Source organism: Pteropus medius, unplaced genomic scaffold (genome assembly GCF_902729225.1).
Source record: "Pteropus medius unplaced genomic scaffold, Ma_sr-lr_union100, whole genome shotgun sequence".
Taxonomy (NCBI): domain Eukaryota; kingdom Metazoa; phylum Chordata; class Mammalia; order Chiroptera; family Pteropodidae; genus Pteropus; species Pteropus medius.
Genome location: NW_024347788.1, coordinates 12,076,926 through 12,100,527, shown reverse-complemented (window position 1 = coordinate 12,100,527; position 23,602 = coordinate 12,076,926). Strand labels below are relative to the sequence as shown.

General features: G+C 43.5%; 1 protein-coding gene and 1 pseudogene across 1 annotated transcript in view; one reads left to right on the top strand and one right to left on the bottom strand.

Annotated features, from left to right (window-relative positions):
* CSMD1 (CUB and Sushi multiple domains 1) overlaps positions 1-23,602 on the bottom strand; it is a 1,293,618-nt gene that overhangs the window by 1,025,189 nt on the left and 244,827 nt on the right. The window contains exon 2 of the mRNA XM_039877340.1: positions 15,825-16,041. Coding sequence (XP_039733274.1) covers positions 15,825-16,041 — 217 coding nt within the window. The remainder of the gene's footprint in view (positions 1-15,824; positions 16,042-23,602) is intronic.
* Positions 21,587-21,705, top strand: LOC120614494 (uncharacterized; annotated as a pseudogene).

The window sequence follows — 23,602 nt, the reverse complement described above, 5'->3', positions numbered from 1 at the left end:
TTCTCCTGCCTGAATGGCATGTCTTCTGTCTCTTCTCAAGAAGAGGCTTTTGGAAAACCAGGCAGATTCCAATAATCTTGGGGTACACATAACATGATTATTTGGTGTGGTACACATTTTGTTAGGGATTAAAAAACTTCATAATAAAACAGTTATTAGCTTCATTATCTTGTGACAAATAATAACAACATAAATGTTAATAGTGTGCCAGTAAGATAAAATTATTAAATCATAGTAGAATAGACTAGAGAATTTGCATAGACTGCTAAAAGTGGCATATTATATGTTCATAAACATTTATTTCACATACACATTTTGTTGAATTATAATCATTATGGGTGAATTAAGTCTTTATTAATTGAATAAAAAGTATTGCTAGTCACTGTATTATATTATTAGTCATAAGACTAGAAGTTTTTCCTTTTGTAATAGTAGATCTATAGAGACCTATCTCAATTATGTTTGGTGTGCAGAAAGTAGTCATTTTAGACAGTATCCAAAAACTACTGAATAAAATTAAATGTATGAATGACAAATACTCTATATAAATATATATTCTGTTTCAAAAAATATAGGAGATTGTATATGTATACATACATATGTTTTTTACATATGTACACACATATATATAAAATATTCATATTTATTTATTTACTTTGAGAAAGTTAAGTGACTTGCCCAAAGTCTAACATTTAGTAAATAGTCATGGGTGATGCTTCTATTTAATTATGGAAAGCTACCCCAAGCTGAAAAAAAAGACACACAAAGCATGTTTCAATGATTATAAACTGATAAAAATCATGCAGAGTGTGTTCTTTGACTGCAATAGAGTCAAATCAGAAATCAACATCGATACAATTGCTGTGAACCCCAAATATTTGAGTTTGAGTGGCAGTCTTCCTAATCATTCGTATGTCGAAGATGAAAGCATAAGAGAAAATATAGGACATATTTTAAACTAAATTACTATGAAAAGTGTGGCACACAGATAAAATAGTGTTTGGAAGGGAGCTTATATCTCTATTTATCATGTAAAAGAAGAAAGAGCTAAATCAGTGAACTTATAATCTACCATAAATTGCTAGGGGAAAAAACAAAGAGCAGAATAAACCAAAATAATAAAAGGAGAAATTAATGAAATAAAAAAAGATAATTGGGAATATAATACAGGCAGTATTTGGTCTTTGAAAAATCAAGAAAATTGGCAAAGCCTTAACTGGAAAAAAAAAAAGGAAAGAGAATACAAATCACCATATCAAAAATGAAAAATGAGTTATCACCACAGATCCTATAGCTCTTAAGAGGATTTAAAATAATACTATTAATAACTTTTTATTAAAACATTTGATAAAGGAGATTGATTGAATAAACATCTTGAAAATGTAATTTACCAAAATTGACTCCAGAAGAAATAGAAAATCTGAATAGCACTAAATCAAGAAAATAAATTGAATTTATTTTAAATATTCACAAAGGAAAGTCTAGACAGATATTTCTCTGATGGAATATGTTATGCGAACTTTTTCAGAAACAGGGAAAGGAACATTCGCCACTCCTCTGCTTGATTTTTTTTTGAGATTCCCCTACCCTTACAGCAAACCCCAGAAAAGATTATCAAAAAAAAGAAAAAAAAATTACAAACCAAGATCACTCATGTGTATATACACACAAATTCTTAATAAAATACAACAAGGTGAACTCAAAATATATAAAATGATAATATCTTATAACCAAGTAGACTTTATCCTTGAATGGGAGTTTGGGTTAACATTTAAAAAATAATCAATGTAATTGACCGTATTAATAGAAAAAAAAAGTTACCATCATTTAAATTGATGCAGAAAAACCATGTGACAAAATTCAACAGCTATTCATAATAAAACCCTCAGCAAAGTAGTAATACAGAACCATCCCAGTCTTATAAAGGACATTTATGAAAAATCTACATGTCAGCCAAGTTCCAGTCATGAGACAGAAACCCCAGTAATTTCAACAGGGGAAAGTTAATATAAAGACTAATTAATTTCCAAGCAGCATTTCTTGCAGGAATTTTTTTGGATGAGCATCATTTGGCATCAGTAGGTAGAAAAATATGAATTTGTTTTAATATGTACACACTTCTACTTCTTATTACCCTGGATTAGTTTGAGTCTTTAACAACCATCATCTGAACTATAACATTCCAGAAGTTACCTTACTGAATCATTTTATTGTGCGATAAAAAGAATCATCAGAGAATTAACTACAAAGAAAATGATAAAACAGAGAGGATTTCAGAAGCGCGAGAACAGCAGACATAGGGAGCCGCCATCCTCTGCAAGGCTGAGACAGAGGAAGGAACGGAGAGCACCCTGCCCCCGCCCCGAGCTTGAATTCACAACTTGCTGGGGAAAGAGTGTTCATAGTTCAGAGACGTGGAAACCCTGGCAAGCCGCCCTCGGAGGTGCCAGCAAAACTACGAGAACAATACCACCAGATGTCCTGCTGGGTGCCGACAGCCACAGGACACAGAAGCAGGGGTGTGAGAGCTTACTGGGACAGCAGGAAAAGCCCCCCCACCTCCACTGCCCCCGACTCGCAGTGCCGTGCCTCAGAGGAGACTAAGGCGGGGTCAGCTAGCCCGTGGGAACAGGTCATACATTGGTCACAGGCACAAGCACATCGTACGTAATGGACATTATTTGCGTGGGTTCAGAATCGGGGCGAAGATGCTCACTTTACCGCTTCTAACCCACACGGCACTGGAGGAACTAGCCATTCCAATATGGTCCCCAAAAGGGAGGAAGCACATCGCCTCTCTCTGCAGATGTGACCGTTAGTGTTTTTTTTTAAAAATTCCCACAGGATCATCCAAACAGCTACTAGAACCAATAACTGAATTTATGAAGGTCGCAGGATACTAGACTAACATAAAAAGATCAATCGTATTTTATCCATTATCGATAAACAATTAAAAATAAAATGTGCAAAACAAGGGCACTTTAATAGTAGAAAAATACTAAAAGTAGGTAGGAATAAATCTAATTTAACATTTTCTGAGAGAAATTAAAGACCTAAATAAATAGACATTTTACAGTCTTTTATGGAAAACCTCTATTACTAAAATGGCACTTTCCCCCAAATTTATTTATAGATTCAAAGCAATCCCGACCAAAATCCCAAGAGGATTTTTGTAGAATTTGACAAGCGATACTAAATGATTCTATGAAATGCAAAGGACTTGGAATAACCAATGCATGCACACACACACACACAAGAAAAAAGTCAGTATCTACTCTAAGTGATTTTCAAGACTTACTGTATAACTACAATAATCGATATAGTAAAATGGCAAACTGATCGATGGAACAAAATAGAGTACAGAAATAGTTCCTCACATATATCAGAAACTGAGTTTTGACAATGTGACAATGATGCCAAGTCAATTCACAGAGGAAAATAAAGTCTTTTCAACAAACGATGTCAAGAGGCTGAATACCGAAATTAAAAAAAGAAAAATTAATAATAAGCATAGACCCTAACCTCATACCACACGCAAAAAACTAACTTCATAGGGAATCACAGTATTTTCAAAAAACGATTCTGGGACAAATGGATATCCACATGCAAAAAAGATGAATCTATAACCATAATTCACATCACATATGAAAATTAACTCAGAACGGAACGCAGACTTACATTGAAAAGCTAAACTATTAAACTTTTAGAAGACAGAGAAAAATATTTGTGTATTAGAGTCTGCAAACATTTCTTATATTTTACAGAAAATAAGAAATATTATGAATTGGACTTCATCGGGATTTGAAAAAAAAAAAAAAGTTTGTTGTTCAAAATACACCAGTCAGAGAACGAACCGGGGAGAGATTACCTGTAGCACCCATCAGTGGATGGAGATTTTAACATCATTTCACAGAGGAAGCTATTTGAATGACCGCGAAGCACATGAAAAGATACTAACATCATTAATCATCAGGGAAATGCAAATTAAAACCACGATAAGACAGCACTCCTTTGTATGCCCATTACGCTGACCGTAAGTAAGTAAAAAGGCTGGACACGGAGAACGCAGGCAACCATGGGCCGCCACTGAAATTCGCAGCTGCAGTAACTCCCAGGTACCTCATGTAAACAAACGTACCCTGGAAACCCAAATCGCCAAATCGCCAGCTTTCACAAAAACTTGGCACGTCACCTACCTAATAATTATACCGATGTTATTCCTTGAAATAGATTGACAATGTATAAATACGCTATTGAGATATCGAACCATACATTGCCACACAAGGTATAATAGGAAAAGCTGAGCCCTGTTCTAGAAGACATCTTCGAGGTCTTACCAAGTCGGTGTACCTGACCGCTAGGCCATCTAAAGCCACTTTGGGGCCAGCTGCTTTGAGGGCCCACAAATGGGGCTGGCAGGGCTCAAGTGTTACTAGACCTCGGAGAGCGAGGTGGCGGCTGCCGCCGCCCACGTGCATCTCGTTCGGCCTGCATTTACTGCATTTACTGTTATTTTTAAACAGAAATCAACACGTGGGCGCAGGGCACCTGTGCGGGAGCCTGTCCGGTTCGCAGGGGCGCAGGGCACCTGTGCGGGAGCCTGTCCGGTTCGCAGCCGCCTGTCTGCAGCCACCAGCTTTTCCTCCAGATCGGAATCCCGGCTCCCCAAGCATCGCTGGCCCCTGGGTCCACGCAAACCCGACCAGGCCCCCCTCACCTGCCCAGGCCCCCGACAGCTCCGCTCTTACCTGGGGCCCACGGTGACCTAGACAGACAGGCGGTGGCAGGACTCTGCCCCCGATGCCCCAGAGAAGGGCCTGCCACCCACTGGCACGCTCCATGTTCCCAAAGGGCGCCTGCCGCCCCCAGCCCGCAGAGCGGGCTTCTCAGACCAAGCCGTGTGTGTGGCTTCGCCATGAAAGACAAGGCCTTCCCAGCACGGCCAGGGCCGAGGACAGCCGCGGTCCTGCCACCCGAGCCCGGGGGCGGCGCGGGAGGCGCTGCGGGGCGCGCTCCGGGCCACCCCAGCGGGGCGAGCCCTCGGCTTTTTGCATCTGTGAAACGGGATGGCGCAGGTCTGCCTGCACGACAGGGACAGCCCGGCCTGTCCCCGCGCCTCGGGCACCTCCGGTGCGCACCTCTCCAGGGACGGCGAGTCAATCACTGCACCTCAGGCAGGAGGTGGAGACCCGACGCGAACCCGACGCGAACCCCGCATCCCGCTCAGGGGGCCCCCGCACTCACTGGCATCCTCGGCGCCTCTCCGTCCGCAGCTGCCGGGGTCCGGAGCTCGCCCCAAGACCACGTCGCGGGGTTCCTGCGGCCCTCGCGCTGGAGAACAGCCTCCGGGGGTCCTTCTCATGCCCGCACCCCGCGATGCGGCGGCTGGCCCTGCCCCGAGCCGCTCCGGCAATGCGGTCCCGCTCCGCCAGCAGAGCCGGGTCCTGGTCCCAGTCCGCGTGCGTGGCGTGTGGGGTTCCCAGGAAGGCGCACGAGGCGCCTCGGAGCCCGCGGGGCGCTGGGGGAGGCAGTGCGGGTCTCCACGGAGGGGCCCGGCGGGAGGGCTGGGCTGGCTCGGAGCTGCTGGGTACCACCCTTCCCCGGGCAGCGGACCGCGGGGATGCGGGGAGGTCGCCAGGTGGCCTGCACTGCGCTTTACAGGTGGGAGGATTTCACATAATGAAGCAAAGATTGGAAACTGATGCCGATCAATGAGATGATCTGGCCCATCCATCCGGGAAGGCCCAGGTCGTTGCTTGGCAACGGCGGGTGGGAGCCCTGCCTCACCGCTGCATCCCCACGCACGTGATCCCCGATTCACAGCAAGGCTTATCGCCCCTACACCTGGTCCTCTCGCTCATTCACATCCCTGGCCAGCTCCAGCAGGCATGTGACTCGTGCCCCCTCTCTAGTGGGTAACTGGCAAACGCAGGTCGCTAAGTCAAAACAGCACCTGCCTCGCTCAGCCTTTCCTGTTAGCCCACGGCCAGGGGCTGCAATTCAGGCATTGGGAACTCTAAAATTGAAATGTGGTCAAGGAAAGTACCGATGATTGTTATAAATCAACAACTCGGAATGAACGAGTTTTTCATTCTGACTTTATTCTTTATTCAAGTCGCTTCCTCTTGATGCTACTGAGATCGTGAGTAAATAGGAAAGCTGACAGGGCCATCGGGAAACGAAAGTGTTCTTAGACATGGAGCCAAACAGGATGTGGCAGGTGAGAAGGTAAAGATGAGGGGGCGTGCCAGGGGACCTGGGGGCGGGCAGGACTCAGGCGCTGACCCCGCAGAAGGCACGTGTACCGAGGACGGCCACACCACTGTCCTCTCTGCCGCCTCCTTGGACTGTAAAGCTGCCTCTCCGGCCCCTCTTTCCTCCACGGCCCTCATCTTTTCAACCACGCCCTTCTGGGCCACTAAGTTGATAGCTTTTCTCGAAACGAAAACTGCCTTCGGCTTGGCGTTTTGCATGGAAACGTACACACGCGAGTGTTATTTAGAACACGCGTTTCGTACAGAGAGGAAGGCGCCTCTGACACACAAAGTCGACAATGAACGACGCGTCCATCAGTCACCGCCTGCTTAAAAAGACATAGGTAACATTTTCTCCTAAACCTTGAAATACGTTTCTTAGACTCCGTGGTGAAGGGTGTCATAGAGAGGGCCAAGTTGCGACGCGAAGCTGAGCTCGTCCTCGCAGCGTCCCTGTGCGAGCGGCTTACACGCGTGAACACAGTCGGCTGGCGGGGCCTCCAATTCCAATAAGCATCAGCTTTTGTGCCTTTATGGTAAATACTGTCATCTACTCCGCCATCCTCCCTCATGGCCACTTCCTTCCCACCCCACTACCACTTTCAAAGGTAGTATTTGCCTACCTCCTAGATTTAAAAAAAAAGCACTACATGGATCAAGAGCTTGCTTTTTAGGTACCTAAAAAGCAATATCTGAGAGATTTCTCAGGGATGGGCATGTTCAGCGTGAAAACCACTAGGAAACACAGTGATGAACGTGTCTGCATCGCATGCCGGACGCACTTGGGGCGTCTGAGATGGAACTGACAGCCCGAGCCAAGAGAACACCAGGGCCTCACGCGGCCCTCGAGGTGCCCAGACGCGTCTCCTCCAGGACGCTTCAGAAGCTCGCAGGAGGCCCGGGCTGCATCGAGCTCTGCTGGCCCCTGGGCTGAAAGGTCGCAGGCTGTAAGTGGCATTCGCTTGTACACTCTCTCCTGCTTGCTCTCTGATTTTCTTTCTCAAACTGCACCTACGCCTCGTTCATGGGGAGCCGGTCCCTTAGATCGGGAGCAAGCGCACAGATTTTGTTTTTATGTGACTGAGTGAATTCTAAAGGAAAAAGGAACAGATGCCGGTTCTAAAGGATGTGGAAGTAAGTAGGAGTCAAACAGCCACAGCCCTGCAGCTTCGGTCTGCGGGTTTGGAGTGGGGTCAATCCGGTCTCTGTGCTGAGGCTGACGCTGAGGGGAAAGAGTCCGATCTTCAAAGGATCGTGAGAAGCGGGGCCGACAAGAGCTGGGCTCAGGGCGAGAGGCCAAGGAAATCCAGCAAGGGTCAGTGACCCCAGAGGCAAGGTTCCGAGGGCAGCGTTCCAGAGCCTTCTGGGGAAGTTCACACCGGCAGGCTTTCCTCCCCACTCCTGTAAAGACCCTCCTCTGCTTAGCACACCCTCCAGGACAAGGACGCACCGAAGGGAAGACCCTAAGGCTTTATTCACTGCTGTCTACAAACCCGGACGCTGACGGCTTTCTGAAAGCTGCAGTTGGCACGTCAGGTTCAAAGATGAGACGTAAAGTGAGGTTTGGGAGAGAGAGACTAATGTCGCTCATATTATCTGAAAGAGTTCGAAGCATTATTTGAAGCATTATTTGGAAGAGTTTTCTAAATTTACAGGCTTTGGACTGTAATACTCTAATTGCTTATACAATTTTATTTATAGTACTATTGGCTGGTTAAATGAACAAACATAAAATGTTTAAATATCAAAATTACTCCAGAATAACAGTACTATTATAAAAGTTTGAAATAAGATATTTGCCTTTTAAAATTATTTTCAGTACATTCGGGTACAAAGGATATTATAATTGATATGTAAAGGGTGATTGTGTTTTTATTATAGTAAAAGAAATAATTGTTTCAGGTTTTAAGTTATATCATATTCCTTTTTTTTTAATTTTGTAATTTAAAAGTATGTAACTAGCACATTTTTGTATATAGCACTCATTCCTTTAAAATTTATTTGTAAACAACTAACGTACAATTATACAATTAAAATTTATGTGTTTGTGTGTTCTACGTGCTTAGCTTCCGTGGAGAATAACAGGATAAGTCAGCACAGGTTTTGCTATTCAAATACTTAAAAGGCGGATGGGAAGAAAATGTAAATCTTAACTTAAAAATCATTCAACTACAAACCTGGTTATGCACATAAAGCTCAGTTAAAATCTTGGACACCCGAACAGATCTAATTATTCACAGCTCTCATTTCTTATTAGTGTGGATCGCTTCCTAGTAAGCCATTCTAACAAACGATTTTTGCAGATTCACTATCGTGAAGAATAATCAAAGTCAATGTCTTACTAACTTTTTGACACTTTATATTTCTTACTGACTTTTTGAAACTTTGTGGTCCTTTTCCCAGAAACCAAGGACTAAAACAATATTATTACTAATAATATTTTTATTTTCTTTTGAGAGAAAATGTAAAAAATGAGCCTTGGTGAAATCTGATTATTCCTGATACTGAGGGAATCCCATTTTCTTGCTGACACATCCTGCAAGTGACACTATCATTTTTGTCCAAGTCATCTTCTCCATCCACCTGGCTAGCTCTGCACAGCTGAGGCTAACTGTCTCTCGGTCTCAGTGAATTCTCGTTTACCTCTCAGCATGGGTCCCTGACCAGAAAAGCAATAGTGAGATATAGGTATAGGTACAAATATAGATGGTTATAGCTACAGATGGTTTTTACAGATGGGTTTATACAGATGGTTTATTGTTATCAATCAGGAATATTCATCCTTGTCATAAATGACATTTGAAGCAGACAAGTCTTTGTCATGTGAGGCCGTCCTGTGCATTGTAGGAATTTATCAGTATCTCTACATTGTACATGCCACATTGCAGTAGCATCACTACCCAATTGTGACAACCAAAAATGTCTTCAGACTTTGCCAAATACCACCAGGGACATAAAATCACTGCTGGTTATGAAATACTGATATGATATAGATATAGATTAGATAGATGATAGAATAGATAGATAAATAGGTAGGTAGATAGATAGATAGATAGATAGATAAATTGATAGATTGATAGATAGATGATAAATGATAAATAGATAGATGATAGATGATAGGTGATGATAAATGATGATAGATAAATAATAGATGATAGATAGATGATGATAGATGATAGATAGATAGATAATAAAGGGAAGGAGAGGTAAACATTGAGTTAGTGAGAGATCGCTTCAGATCAGCAAATAAAGATCCCACTCGTATTTTTACTCATGCATCATATTACATACCCTCATTTACTTATCTAGTCTCTATGGAAAAATAGACATTCTTGAATTGTTTATATATTATCAGAATGCACTCATAAACCTTCTTTTACATGAATTTCATCATATGTTAAGGTATATTTGTAAAATAAACTCTTAGCATAGTCTTGCTGAATGTGTTTATACATAGTTTTTAAGTTTGATTGAAATTTCAAAATTTCTACCCAGAAATAATTACAGTGATTTATAATCCTACTGACATTTGTCTAACACTCTCACAAACTCTGAGTTATAAAAACTTTTAGAGTTTTGCAATTCGGAATGGTGATGTATATTATACTATTGTTTTAATACGCTTTAAATACTTATTACCATTAATTACTTATATTTAAATTCTTTGTTTACGGTTTTACCTGCTTTTCAATTAACTAATTTATTTTATTTCATTACGACTTATAAATTAAGGAAATCAGTTCTTATAAGCATCTATTGTAAATATATTTGTAAATAACTTTTGTAAATACTTTTTCTCAATTTGTCATTCGGCTTTCTTCAGTTATTTTCTTCATGATTTCTAAACTAAGTGTATTGAAGAATTTCTTTTTAGTATTTTTATTATTCCATATTCATATTTAAATTGAGGATCCAACACATTTATTTTGTTATAAGTAGTGAACACAAAATTTTATATTTTATAAAATCGTGTCTATAGTCAGGTTTCCATAACTAACACACAAAATACTTTTATCTGCTGAAAATGGAGTTCTGTTGCAAATTGTCTGTTAGTCTACTGTTCTGTTCTCTTTCTGAATCTCTGAATGCCTTTTTCATATGTCTATATTTTTACAAAATAAATGTCCTAGATGTCGGGGCATTTGGGAGTATGTCCACACACATATATTTATGATTATCCAAGAGTTCTCTGTCCATATTAGTATGTTTGCTACTTATCCCATTTCCCATTTGGGAAAAAAAAATGCAGCTCACTGCCAGCGTTAATTTAATTTTACAGAAACAAGTTCTTTGAGGCTGAAGCAAATCTGACTTCTTTTCAATGTAAAAATAGACTACATAAAACTGTTCTTGGAGTTATTTCTAAACAGAACCTGTCTCTAATCCTAACATAACAGAAATGTGTGTGATGATCGGTAGTTAATAATTTTGTGTGTGTGGTAAATTTCAAAGCTCGAGCAACACAAAGCAGAACAGCTAGGATGTGACATTTCAGCGGCCGAGAAGTACCGTATTTGCTAAAACACCACTACTAAAACCAGAACGCTATAAATAGAATGATGCCGTTTGTTTCCAAATAATAATAAAAGCGAGATATTTCATGGCCAGCTTTGGGGGTGAGGTTAGGACCGGAGCCTGCTAGTTAGGCTGCGGGGTAAACGCTGTGGCCACAGCATCACTGGCGGGGATTCTCAGGGCAAACGGGAAATGGGTCAAAAAACAGCCAGGACATCGAAATGAACTCTCACCGTTTGGCGGCCACAGAAACCACCACCACAGCACAAAGAGGCGGTGGTCAGAATTCAAATACACGTTACGAGCGGCTTGTAGCAGTTCAAACATCGTCCTGCCCGTCTCCTGTAAGCTCTTCATTATTTTATCTTCAGAGCTTCTAATTACTAACAATTTAATAATTTTTATTAATAAACATGAGTTTGATGAAAAAGCATATATATATAGTTGTTCTCAAAGCTGAATGTTAAAACCAGCTAGGGAGACTCTATCATCTGTCTCTCTATCATCTATCTACCTATTTATCTATTTATCTATCTGTGTGTGTGTGTGTGTGTGTGTGTGTGTGTACATATATATATATATCAGCATTTAGGCCCCAATGCCATTCTCAACTCTCTCATTTAATTGGCCTGCTCCTCTATCTAGCCAATCATAGAGAGCCAACAGAAAAAAAAGTAATAACTCAATGTTACCCAGTAACTACTGACCTCGCCTGTGAGTTGCTGGATAAATAAAATACATACATACATACATACATACGTACATATATAAAGGATATTTGAATGATGCATCAGATAAAATTATTTTTTTTTTTAGTTTTAGCATCTTAAAATATATAGTAGAATGGTGAACATGGCTGATAAATGCACGGAATGATGGGAACATGATGGGCTTGCATGAGGACCACGCACGGCCACGTCCCCCTCAGTGTTCTGCCGCGTGTCTCCACTAAGGTGTGAGAACCTGTGTGGACAGAAGCCTGAGCACTGGCTGGGCTCTCAAGCTCTGACACCCTGACTCGTACCCTGCGCAGCGAGCCGTCCCACTGACTCTGCACTCAGGCCACAAGCTCACCTCTCTGGGGCCCCCTTCGCCAGCTGTGATCTGGTCATGCCGGTCGTTCCTTCCAGTTCCTGACCCTCTGGCTGGTCAAACGTGACAAGATCAAGACACATATCGATGGCCAGGATGAGGTTCCAGTCCCTATAGAAGCTTTTCACACACTTTTGCCTGTATTTGGCAGAGTCCTAATTGGGGCATTAGTCACCAGACAAGCTAAAAATAAAATGATGCTTAGATTTCTATCTGGCTATTGATCTGTGAACAGTTCCCTCGGGACCCCACACTGGCAATGGGGCCGAATTTAGCCACTGCTGGTTCTCTACTCTAATATAATCTGAATGCGACCAAAATCCCCTCCCAGCCCTTCAAATTCTCAAGTTTCAAACATTACCAGATGTAGTTAATATCATATAGATTTATTAGTTAATTTTAATGCATTCGAACATTATTGTGGTTTAGAAAAAAATAATTGGAAGAAATGACGACATTTTAGCAATACTTACTCATGACTTCCAGATTTTAATGGCCCTATCATATTCATCTCTAACCTCTTCATTACCATCATTGCAGAAAATTAGGGGTAATCTTGTGAAAGTTAGACAGGGAGACGGTTGAAATAACTGCCAAAGCTATTTTCCTAGGCCTTGTAGTCTGCAGTAATCACGGAATAATACATACTGATTTTCCACCTTTGCATGGTACAATTTTCCTTCCTAGGTTCGCTTTTACTCAGGTTTTGAGGTTTGATATGATAATGTTATCACAGCTGGAAACTGATATCAACTTCAACCATTTTCTGTGTTTGAGACCAATAAACACTAGAGATCATTGGCTGGACAATAGTCACTGTCTTGGCAAGTTAAAAAGTTTAGGATTTTGTGCCTACTTGGTCGGACCTCTGTGGACACTTGAGAAAAGGCGCACGGTCAACCAACGGCCAGGGATTCAAAAAACAGCAATAATCTGGCAGCTCATAGAAGTCAGTGGTTTTAATTCTAAGTAATTCGAAGAACAGATTTCTATTTCAAATTTCGAGTCACATCTTTTTTCCTTCAGTTAAGAGAAGTCTTAATTAACCTCTCAAAGTCTACATGTTACAATTTAATTTACTGTTCGATGCACAAATCACGTGCATTTGTGTGTGTTTTTATATAATTAGCCCAAGATGATAACATAAATTGTACATTATTTTTTTCCTTGAAAGATGTTTTTCAAATAGGATAAAAAAATATATATTATTCAGTAGAGATTAAGTTACAATGTACACATCAATACTTCTCTGAATTCTACATTTTGTTAGCTGGGGATTAAATATGAATAAATCTTATGCTATTTAGAAAAAAACTTCTCCATCGTGGTTAAACAAAAGAGATTTCTTTATAAAAAAATGCTCAAGCTGATTCGCAAAACAACTCCTTTTTTTGTTAGTGCACATTGCGAGCTGCTAAAAACAGCTTAGAGCAGCGCTGAGATGACAGACAGGCAGTCTGTATAATAATTTTTATGACAGCTCAGCGGATCAGCAGCTCACACATCAGCCCTCCCACAAAAAGCATCCTTGGTTTGAAGTCCAGTTGCTTTAAGTGGCGTGAGTTAATCGTGTTCAAGAAGTAAACAACTATTCCAAGATAGAAGGGGAAACAAATAACATTAAAGTCTCTCATTAATTAGAATTGGATAATATTTATAACTACTTTGCCCATCAACTAATGTTGAAATGTTGCAACCTTCTCACGTGTTTGCTCTGACGACAGTAATATTCCTATTTCGCATCATTATTTATTCAAACGTTTAGGAGTAATGACCCATAGCATTTAGTGGACCTTAGGGGAATTCGGATATGCTTCGCCTCTTCGTGTCATGCTACCTAGAACAGCAACTTCTGTGTCCACAATGGTTACCACCCGCTCATGGAACGTCCATTCAAAGAGCCCCTCTCAGTGTGGAGATAGGATGGGAGAATCGTATGATTTTATAGACATGACAGTATCTTCCTTACCATAAGGACAAGAAACAAGCAGAAATATGAGGTGTTCATCCTCTGTCTCAAAGGAAAAAATTATAGGTAACTGAGTAATTTATATGAACCCAAGTGGTCTCCTCATCAGTCTTTCTTGCTTTTTCTAGTAAAAACGTCTACGTGAGTAAAAAAATCACGATGCCATACATATAACTCACCAATATTTATAAAGCTCTCTGAGGCACAGATATCAATTTATACACTAGTTACTGGAATCAAATAAAAGACAATGAGTCTAATGCTCTAACCTCAATATTTCCAGTGCTAATCCTGTTATAACACTGAAAATGGCAGGAATACTGTTTTCTAAACTTTATAGTTATTAACACATAAAGTGATCATAATATCACCGTAAGAATATGAGAGGATAGTAAACTGTTTAAAGACAGTTAATCAAATTACTATTTAAGACAGATTTTCTTTAGAATAGGATCGAATGATAGAAAATGACGATATCGACAGGGAAGTATTTTTTAACAGTACGTATATACTAGGCATTGTTTTTCATTGGAAAGATACGGAATTACTTATATCATGGAATCATATGCCTTGATATCTGAATAAACTGGATTCTCCATTTTTTGTGGTTGTAACCCTTAGCGATTTCTACTACAATTCTTCCTATGTTACAACATAGCACTATCTTATAGAAGGATCATTGATTTGGAATAAAACTAATAAGAACTCATATTTAGAAGAGCAGAAAGAGGATAAGAAATCTTGCGTCAAATCAGCAAGTGTCGTAGATGCAGGCACCGCGTCCGAACATCCAAACATGACATCGCTCATGGCAGACCAGGGGAAGGGGAGTCTGCCTAATTCATAAAGGATGAAGCGTGTGCAATGTAAGACAGAATGTGCAATGGAAAATTGTCTCTAAAAACAGACAACAGATATTATCAATGACCCAGAAAAAAACTAGAAGGTGTTTCGCCTTTGAAAATGCATAAAGAAAATGCAAATACAATATATTTAAAATATATTATCATACATTTAACATATTAACTATATAGTTAATACATATTTATATGTTAACGAGATGTGCAAATATAATTATGTATTTCTGTAGTTATTTTTCTCAATCCACAAAATCATGAATAAAGTACATGATTTGTGCGTATTATGTGCTAACATTAGCATCTACACCATTTCATTTATCTAAGCAGAACAATTTTTTCTACCTACTGTCAAAATTTCTATAAGACTCTATATATTCATCAAATTTAATCTCTAATTAATGCAGGATTTTAAAGCCAGAGGGAAAAGCCTTATTTGCCATATTATGTATATATTTACATACGTTCATCAGTTTAGCTAAGAAATTCCAATTTCTTTGAAAGTAATATACCTCTTTGCTTTGCCAAATTAAAAAAAAAAAAACATATAGTTCTTCGAGCGCAGTTTTTCATATTGATAAATGAAAAATGTAACTTAAAATCATCCACAAAATATTTTTCTTTCTCCACAGATCAACGGAGAAAACTAACTGGGAATAAAATATATTATGATTGTGTAAACCAAAAATTCTCCACAGAGTGCAATATTCTTTCATGTTTTACCCCGCCCACCTCCTATGTTCTTTCCATGGAATGTTTTTTCTGACAATATAAAGGTTCCTTCTGTTGTTCTCTGAGTCGTACTCATGCATTATTTTTGTGCTTTTTCTCTCAAATTCATAGTTGCTTAAAAACAAAGGTGTACTGTAACATTACATTAATCACCTTGACAACGCTGTTTACAGATATTGAACAATTTGATGTCTATAAACGAAGTCAATGATCGTTTTCAAAAAGAAGTTACGTTTTCAAGTGTTGAAAAAAACTGTGCAGAAATCTACAACCCTTACTTTTCCGTCACAGTAACTAAAATGTTCTTTTCTTATAGTCAAATTCGAATATTCCAAACGAGTTTCAGAATCTGCGTTAAGCCCAACAGAGCTACTTAACCTAAAATATGTACAGCCCATACTTTACCTCACTTTCAGATTGCCCTGCTGCAGCTGTCCGTCGTACACCGAGAGAATGTCGAAATCTTCTTCGAGGGCGAAGGTGTGGAAGGACAGCTGGATCCGATTGCGTTCTCCCGTGACGATGATCCACGTGCAGTTGGCGTAGTTGGGATAACCGTGCGGGAACCCCGGGCTCTCGATGGTGCCGTTGGGACCCTGGACTAAGCCTCCGCAGTTCTGACCTGGAAAAGCAAACACGCGGAAACAGCACATTAGTACGTGGCTCCCTGTAAACCGCGATTTCTTAACATTCCCAACCGTACTGGCCAGTTTTTACCATGAGTTGTTTTGTGATCCTTCAGGCACCGATATTAAATGATAAATTACAACAGTGTTGTCCAGTGCTTAAAGATAGAGAATAACAACGAGAGAGAGAGAGAGAGAGAGAGAAGTAGGAATGTATACAACATTTGGAAACTCGTATTAGATATTTGGGGACATTTTCCTGTCTTTTCAGGTACAGCTTCATCGGTATCAGATTGCTGTATTTGTGAGACAAATGTGGTGTAGATTATCTGCGTAGTATCATGTTGGAACACTCTGCCCATAACTGCCTTGTTGGGGAAAAAGTAGGGTGAACCGATTATGTATAGTTAATACACTCAGTAGTCGAACTATTGGAAAAAAAAAAAAAGTATCGATCTGTATCTACACTGGCTAAAGTCCCATGAAGCCCAAGAATTAAACAAGACCACAGGAATCTCATTCAGTTTAAAATAAAAGGCGCATGACAAGAGATACTAAATTCTCCAGAAATTAAGGAGCAGCCCAGGAAAATTAGGGGCCAGCCCTCGATCAACTGAACATTTTGTTTACACGCATGGGACTTTCTCTGGGGGGAGCAGAGAGAAGCGCACCCGAACGCTGGCCCCATAATGGACAGGCTGAGTTGGGGTGGACGCGCGACCCGAGGCAGGTTTGTAAGACACCCCACGTTTCGCTCAGCACTCTTAGCTTAACTTCCCTTAGACGGGTAGAATTAGGATTGCTCTTAAGTGTTCGAGACGACACACGTGAAATTGTGATGTATAGTTAAGAAATTTACATTGAGTCTTCATCCTCTTTGGCACAGAGCTCCTAAGACCCTCAGAATGCCCTAAGTGACAAGAGCGACAATCGTACACCTGAAACTTACTGGATTTCATTAACCAATGTTTTCGTAAAAAAAAAAAAATTTAAATCAATCAATCAATCAATCAATCAATCATTTTTTCAAGAGAGCGACAAAATCTTTTGTTATGTTGATGAGGTGACTCTGGCTTTGGCTCGTTGTCAGCAGAGCTGACCCTGCGACACGGTTGGAACTTTGGGTCCTGAACCCGGGGAGGGGCTGGAGGCGGGGTCAGTCCCCATGGGCCAGTGCTGGGGTCGCTCATGCCCACTGAAGACGCCTCCCTGATGGGTTCGGAGCTTCTGGGGTGGCGCGGCGAGGGCCGCCCTGTCCCCGCGCCCTGCCCATGCGTCTCTCTGCCTGATGTGACAGCAGGTCCTCCGACATCCCCTGTAACAAACCTGCGGCCTAGGGACCGAGTGGCTGCCCGATGCCCAGGAGCCGCCCTGAGAGATGGAGGGGACCCAAGGCGGGCTCGTAGGAACCTCTGGTGTACAGCCTGTCCGTCAGGAGCGCAGGTCACTACCTGGCCTTGTGACTGGCATGTGACAGTGGAGTGTGGTCTCGTGAGACTGAGCCCCTCCCCTGTGGCATCGGACGCTGTCCGCATGTAACCGGCATCAGAGAGGGAGTGACTGGCAGGTTGCTAGCTGGCATCGGGGACATCGCTTGCTGGTTGGTACAGGGGACCCTCCACCACCCCACACTGGAAGTGTGTGCAGGGGATCCTCCACCATCCCACACTGGTGCGGGGGACCCTCTGTCACCCCACACTGGAATCAAGAGACTGGAGCAAAGGGGGGGCAGTGGAGCAGCACCGACCACCTTACCCATCAGGCAGGTCAGGCATGTGGGGCGAGCTCACGGGGTGTCCCCAGTGGCTGGCCCGAGCCCCTCAGGATTTTGTGGCATTGACTGTCCCCCTAGGCTTCTCTGGCGAGTGTCAGATTTGAGGAGCAGTTCCACGTGCCAGGATCCGTTCAGTACCCTGTAGCCCTGGGGGCCAACAAGGACCTTCTGCAGCAGGGCCACCCCAAGAGCTTGGTGGCAGGCATGCCCCAGACCCCCAACTGTGCTGCCCCACGAGGTCGAGTCCACAGCCCCCTCCCAGCCTCCCGTCCACTCTCCTCAACCTTAGTCCACCGCCTCGGCTCTGAGGTTCCCGCCTACCTGCTTCTCCCGCTACCTGTTCCCAGGTACTGCTTCTGGAAAGTAAGCCTCGGGGACGTGCTAATGTCCCCGCTTTAGATGTGCTCTGATCTGCCCCTCACGGAGTGCCTGTCATGGCTGTGCCAGGCGACCAGACTGAGGGACAACAGTGGAGGCAAAGATCAGGACAGGTAGACGACCTGAGCTGCCCTGGCAAATACACTTCAGCCATTTTAACTGTAATAGTGCTGTCACGTGAGGGGACACGTGACTTTTACCAAATCTTTCCAACACTTAATTCGTCTGCGGTTGGCTCCTAAGCGGCCCCTGAAAACTGACCACAGTGTTTTGTTTCTTCTTAGTCTGATCATTTCCTACCGACAGGTCCAAATGACTTTACGTGCTTTGACGGTAAGGATATGTAGAAAGTTCTGGAGTGATTTGGGCACACTCAGGGTGTTGTGTGTCATGTAAGTATGATCCCAGCTTTTTTTTTTGAACTGCAAACAGAAAATAATTTCCAAGGACATTTTACACAAAAATATTTCACAGTAGTAGCTCTCGGTGAGCTCAAATCCTTCACAGCAATTTATCAAATGCTTGTGGGTGTTTGCTAAATCTTAATAAAAAAAAGATTTAATGAGAGGGATTTATGAGTTTAAAACCAAAGAACTAATAAGAAGCCCATTTTCCACTAAATTTAAATCTAACAATAACACTGTAACAAGTAAGCATTAAAGCTGTAGGGTTTTGAAAGGACTTTAAAAAAAAATAGCTTTCCTGTATTTTTCAGCAAATTCTCACTTCACCATAAATCAGAAAGTGAAGATGTGATTATAAATCGGAGGGAAAAAAATAAACTCAACAGAAAAAGGGTCGGCCAGAAAGTAATTACTGTTCCAGATGCGGCATGATGAACCAGATCGGCAATATTAAGATGTTCTCCAAGGACCGACATTTGGGCGGTGTCTGCATACCAGTTAGTACGGTGCATTTTGCAGACCAAGTAGCATTAGATCAGCAGAGAGACTTTTCCACAGGCCCCGTATGGAACTCGGGGAACTGCTCGAAAGCTGTTGGCTGAGTGACGTGCAAGCCTGGCTGTACATCGCAATCAACCGAGAAGTTGTACCAATATCTATTTCTGAGCTAGATTCCAATGTAGATGGTCTGGGCCAAAAATATCTAAGACAACCTTGAAGAAGAACAGAACTGGAGACCTTATGCTTCTTAATATGTCATCTGATTACAAAGCTATAGTAGTTCAGATGGTGTTTACTTGGTGCAAACTTAGATAGCTAGCCAATGGAATGGAACAGAAAGCCTCAAAACAAAGCCACAGAGACGTAGACACGAGATTGATGACAAAGGCCACATTGGAGAAAGAATGGTCTTTTTAATAGACGGCGCTGGGCCAATCAGATGTCCAAACGGGAAAAATAAATCTCGATCTCTATTTCACAATATCCGCAAACATCACATCCAGATGAATTGCAGACCTAAATGTAAAACGCGAAACGATAACACTTTCAAATGCAAACAACGTAAAAACATTATGTCTGCGGTAAGCAAAGCTCTCTTAAACAGAACGCACAGTCATACAAGGAGAGTGAAAAGGAACTCGAAGAAAATAAACATATATTCAACAAACGACATATTTATAATAGAACGAGGGAACCTCACGAATCAATAAGAAAAACGCAACACAATAGGACGACGATGACTACAAGCGGCCGGAGATCCGGGATCAGAGAAGGATTTTTCCAAAATCGGAAAGAGACAAATGGGTCATAAAGCGGTAATGACTCCGCTGCCCTGACCACCTCGTCCCCTGGGCCAGGGCCTAGCTGTCCTCACAGCTGTCCTGGAGGTGGAAGGAAATAGCGTTTTGTGCTAAAAGAAAACACAAGCTGATTTTTTTGGTCTTTCTTTGTAGAAGCAAAAACTCCGCCTTGCAACTTTTGGTCCCACTAAGAAAATACGAATTTGCTGGCCATTTATTCAGTATCTCCTGACCCATAAAAAAATATATTTTTTTTACTTAAAAAAAAAAACAAAAACACACACACACACATGAAGATACTCATTCATCTAAGCAATAATACCGGTCAATAAGGATATTGACCGGAGTTCCTCAGAGTAAGGAGTATTAACTGAAAATTTGTACCAACACTGAGCTGAGGTCGCCTCCTTAACAATGACCCGGAGCCATGGATCCCAGTGTCATCGGGACCCACGGGAGGTGCATGCTTCCTAATATCTCACAAAAATGACGGCTGATGCCATTTTTCATTAAATTAAAGTAACTCTCTAAATGGAAATCCCAGGTTCCAAAGTGATTATCATCGATGAATGCGAACAACGCACGGCTGACGTTCCTTATCGATATCATAACTTAACCCAGGTTTCACCCCAACGCATGTCTGAAATGAAGGCTGCTTCGATGGAAACAAAATAAAGCCATAAATGGATGTACATAGGCGCAGATGACAGTGCATTTTCAGATTTCACATGCACCGTCGCATATAGAGAGTGTGTGGGACTCACCCTTGGCCCCTCTACCAGTAAACACCAAGGTTGGGGTTTTCCCCCAAATGTCCCCAGCAGAGTTTTGAGCCTGTCTTGCTTGTATGATTTTCCCATTTGGTTCTGTACCGTAACGGGTGCTTGCCTACTACAGAGAACTCTCAAATGCTTCACATTTTTTTTAAAATGGCTTACGTCCATACTTGATTTCAATGTTGGCCTTAAACGGAGCTTCAACTAAGCACATTACATCAACTGGAAAACGATTTTAATGAACAAACTTTTAAATACTGTAATTACAATCATACATTAACACATCGCTCAACAGGAATCTGTTATAAGTACATTTGTATGTTATATTTGCCAAAGGCAATGAAGTAATCTGTGGTGTTTCAGTGATAGTTTTAATCTTTGAGTGAAAACTGTGTTGTTTTTTGTAAGACCGAAAACTCAATTGTTACAGAAAAAAATGCCTAGTGGTCTTCTTTCCTCGAGTATTGGTGGTGGGAAGTCACCTTGAAATCAAACATCAAAACCAATGGGAGAAAAACGTGAGTATGTATATATATGAATCGTATGTATACCGTAAGTACACGCCATTCAGAAACATCCACACAGAACTGTACGCACGGACACATGTTAACGCAGGAAGTGAGGCCCATGGCCCAGTGTCCCAGACGTGACGGAGGACCTTGTAACACCAACACGGGGATTATTCCAGCAAGCCACAGCTGCGCGACCAGTGACCGCGTGGTGGGGGACGCTTCATCCCCAGCCAGGTTCATCCCGCAGTGAGCTTGGCCTGGGCTGGCTCTGACCCCGGTGGACCATGGTGGCAGAGCTGGGTTTCCCACACTCCAGCTGCTGTCCTTCCTCTCAACTGACCAGCGCCAGCTGCGGAAGCAGCGTGTCATGTGCCATCTGAAGATACAAACATTGTCGTCTTCGCCCACGCCGCCCTGAACACGCCCCAACCCGTCTGATCTCGGATGCTAAGCAGGGTCGGGCCTGGTTAGTACTTGGATGGGAGACCACCTAGGAAGATCAGGTGCTGTAGGCGAAAAAATAAAGTAAACTGACAAGGTCCTTGCAATCTCTGAGGTCAACCAAGGGTTGCGTCGCCTAAAAAACAAATAAATAAAAAAAGAAAATGCAGACATCACTCACAGCGCCACTACCGTGGCAGGCTGCGTCTGGCTTGCCGGCCTGGCGGTGCCCGTGTTTCCTCTGAGACGTTAGCGATCGCCCTGCACCCCTGGGCCGGGAGCCCATGGGGACAAGCCCCACGCGGCTGCCCGAGGCCAGACGGGGCCCGGGGCCTGCTGAACACGCTTCTGGGAAGGGCAGGTCCGTGCTGACACGGCTCACTGTGAGTGCCCGACGGGACAGAGTGCCGTGTCTGCCAGAGACTGCCCTCCTGGGGTCCGCTGCTCCCTGGAATTGTGTCCCTCAGGCCTGGGATGCCCATGGCGCCGGCCCCGTCCACGCAGAGAGCAGAGCAGGCACCTCTCGGGCAGACAGACGTGATGAAGAGTTCACATCCTGTGTGTGACAAGCGCGGATGCCCACACTGGCTTATTCTGAAAATCCCGTAATGCAGGGGGTGAAAACGAGGCACGCGCTACGCTCAGTGGCCTTCGCCACTCGCGCCCTCTGTCCAGTCCGTGGAAACGACAGCTTACATTTCCCACGTCTGACGGAAAATTCTTTGCAAATGGAACTTACAACCTGGTTGTGGACCCCCAAAGTTCCTCCAATTTCGACATTTTTCTGGCAACATTCTACTGTCCCCCTGCAGCTTTGCCACAAGACTGACCGCTGGCCCCTCCGTGGGCTATGACAGCGCAGCAGCTCTGCAGTCGAGGAGACCGTCCGCCGCGATGCTCGCTTGTATTGTCCCCTTTCTGTGTCGAGTAAGGGGTAGGACCCTGCGGGGTGGATGTGGAGCTGCCGGACCCAGAGTCCTCCGTGATCCCTGGGGAAGGAGGGGGTGAGGGTCCCTGATGCCCTAAGGACCTCCTCAGCAGCAAACTGGTCAGACATGCGTCCACGATTTCGTCCATTCTTCAGGGTCTGCATTATTTGGAAAGTGATTCATTGCAGAAGGATCGCGACTTCCTCCGGCTCTGACTGAGGTGTTTGGAAAGGGAAGCCTCCGGCCTCCTCTCCACGCCCGGAAAAGCTTTGCAAGCGCGGCATTTCCCGGCGCGGCGAGAGCAGCCGCCTCCTGGCTGGGTAACCCCGGCCTCGGGGTGCTTGGTTGGGTGTAACCCCAAATGCTTGCGGAGACTGCTCATTACAGGGGCAGAGGAGGAACATCAGGACCCAGAGGCGCACGAACATTCTGTCCCCGATGCCTCCGCTGTGCCCCGGGCAAGGCCACGCGGGAAGCCATGACACGGGACGCGGACCGGGCGCACCCTGAGTCTGACGGGAAAGGGGTTTCCGCCCCACGGTGTCACCGTGCACAGCCTTCTTCGTCCCACTCGAGTTTGTTGTGACCACGAGCGTTGAGTCTGCTCGACTCCCTGCCTGGCCTTGCGCACACCGAGCCTGTCCCCGGCTCGGGGCCTGTCCCCACGGACTCCAGCGGCCCTCGTGCTTTTCCCAGCGTGACCTCGCCCACGGGTGGCCCGCAGCCTGTGCGCCCAGACCTCCGCCTCTGCGACAGCGTGCCCCTGCACCGCCGCCCACGGCCCTGCGCCCTGCGCCCTGTCCTCACAGCTTTGGTCATTCTGTGAAAATACCTGTGTGCTCGTTGACTCGTCGTTTACCTATCTCTGTAGCTAATACGTAAACCCTCAGAGCGAGGACGCGATTGGCCTTATTCCTATTCCTATTCCTAAAACACTGTCCGCGGGCGCGTATTCAGTCACGAAGCACGTGGGAGAGCTCGGGCACGTGTGTGGGTGGCGGCCATGGCGGCGGGACAAATTAAATCCGTGCATGCGTGGATG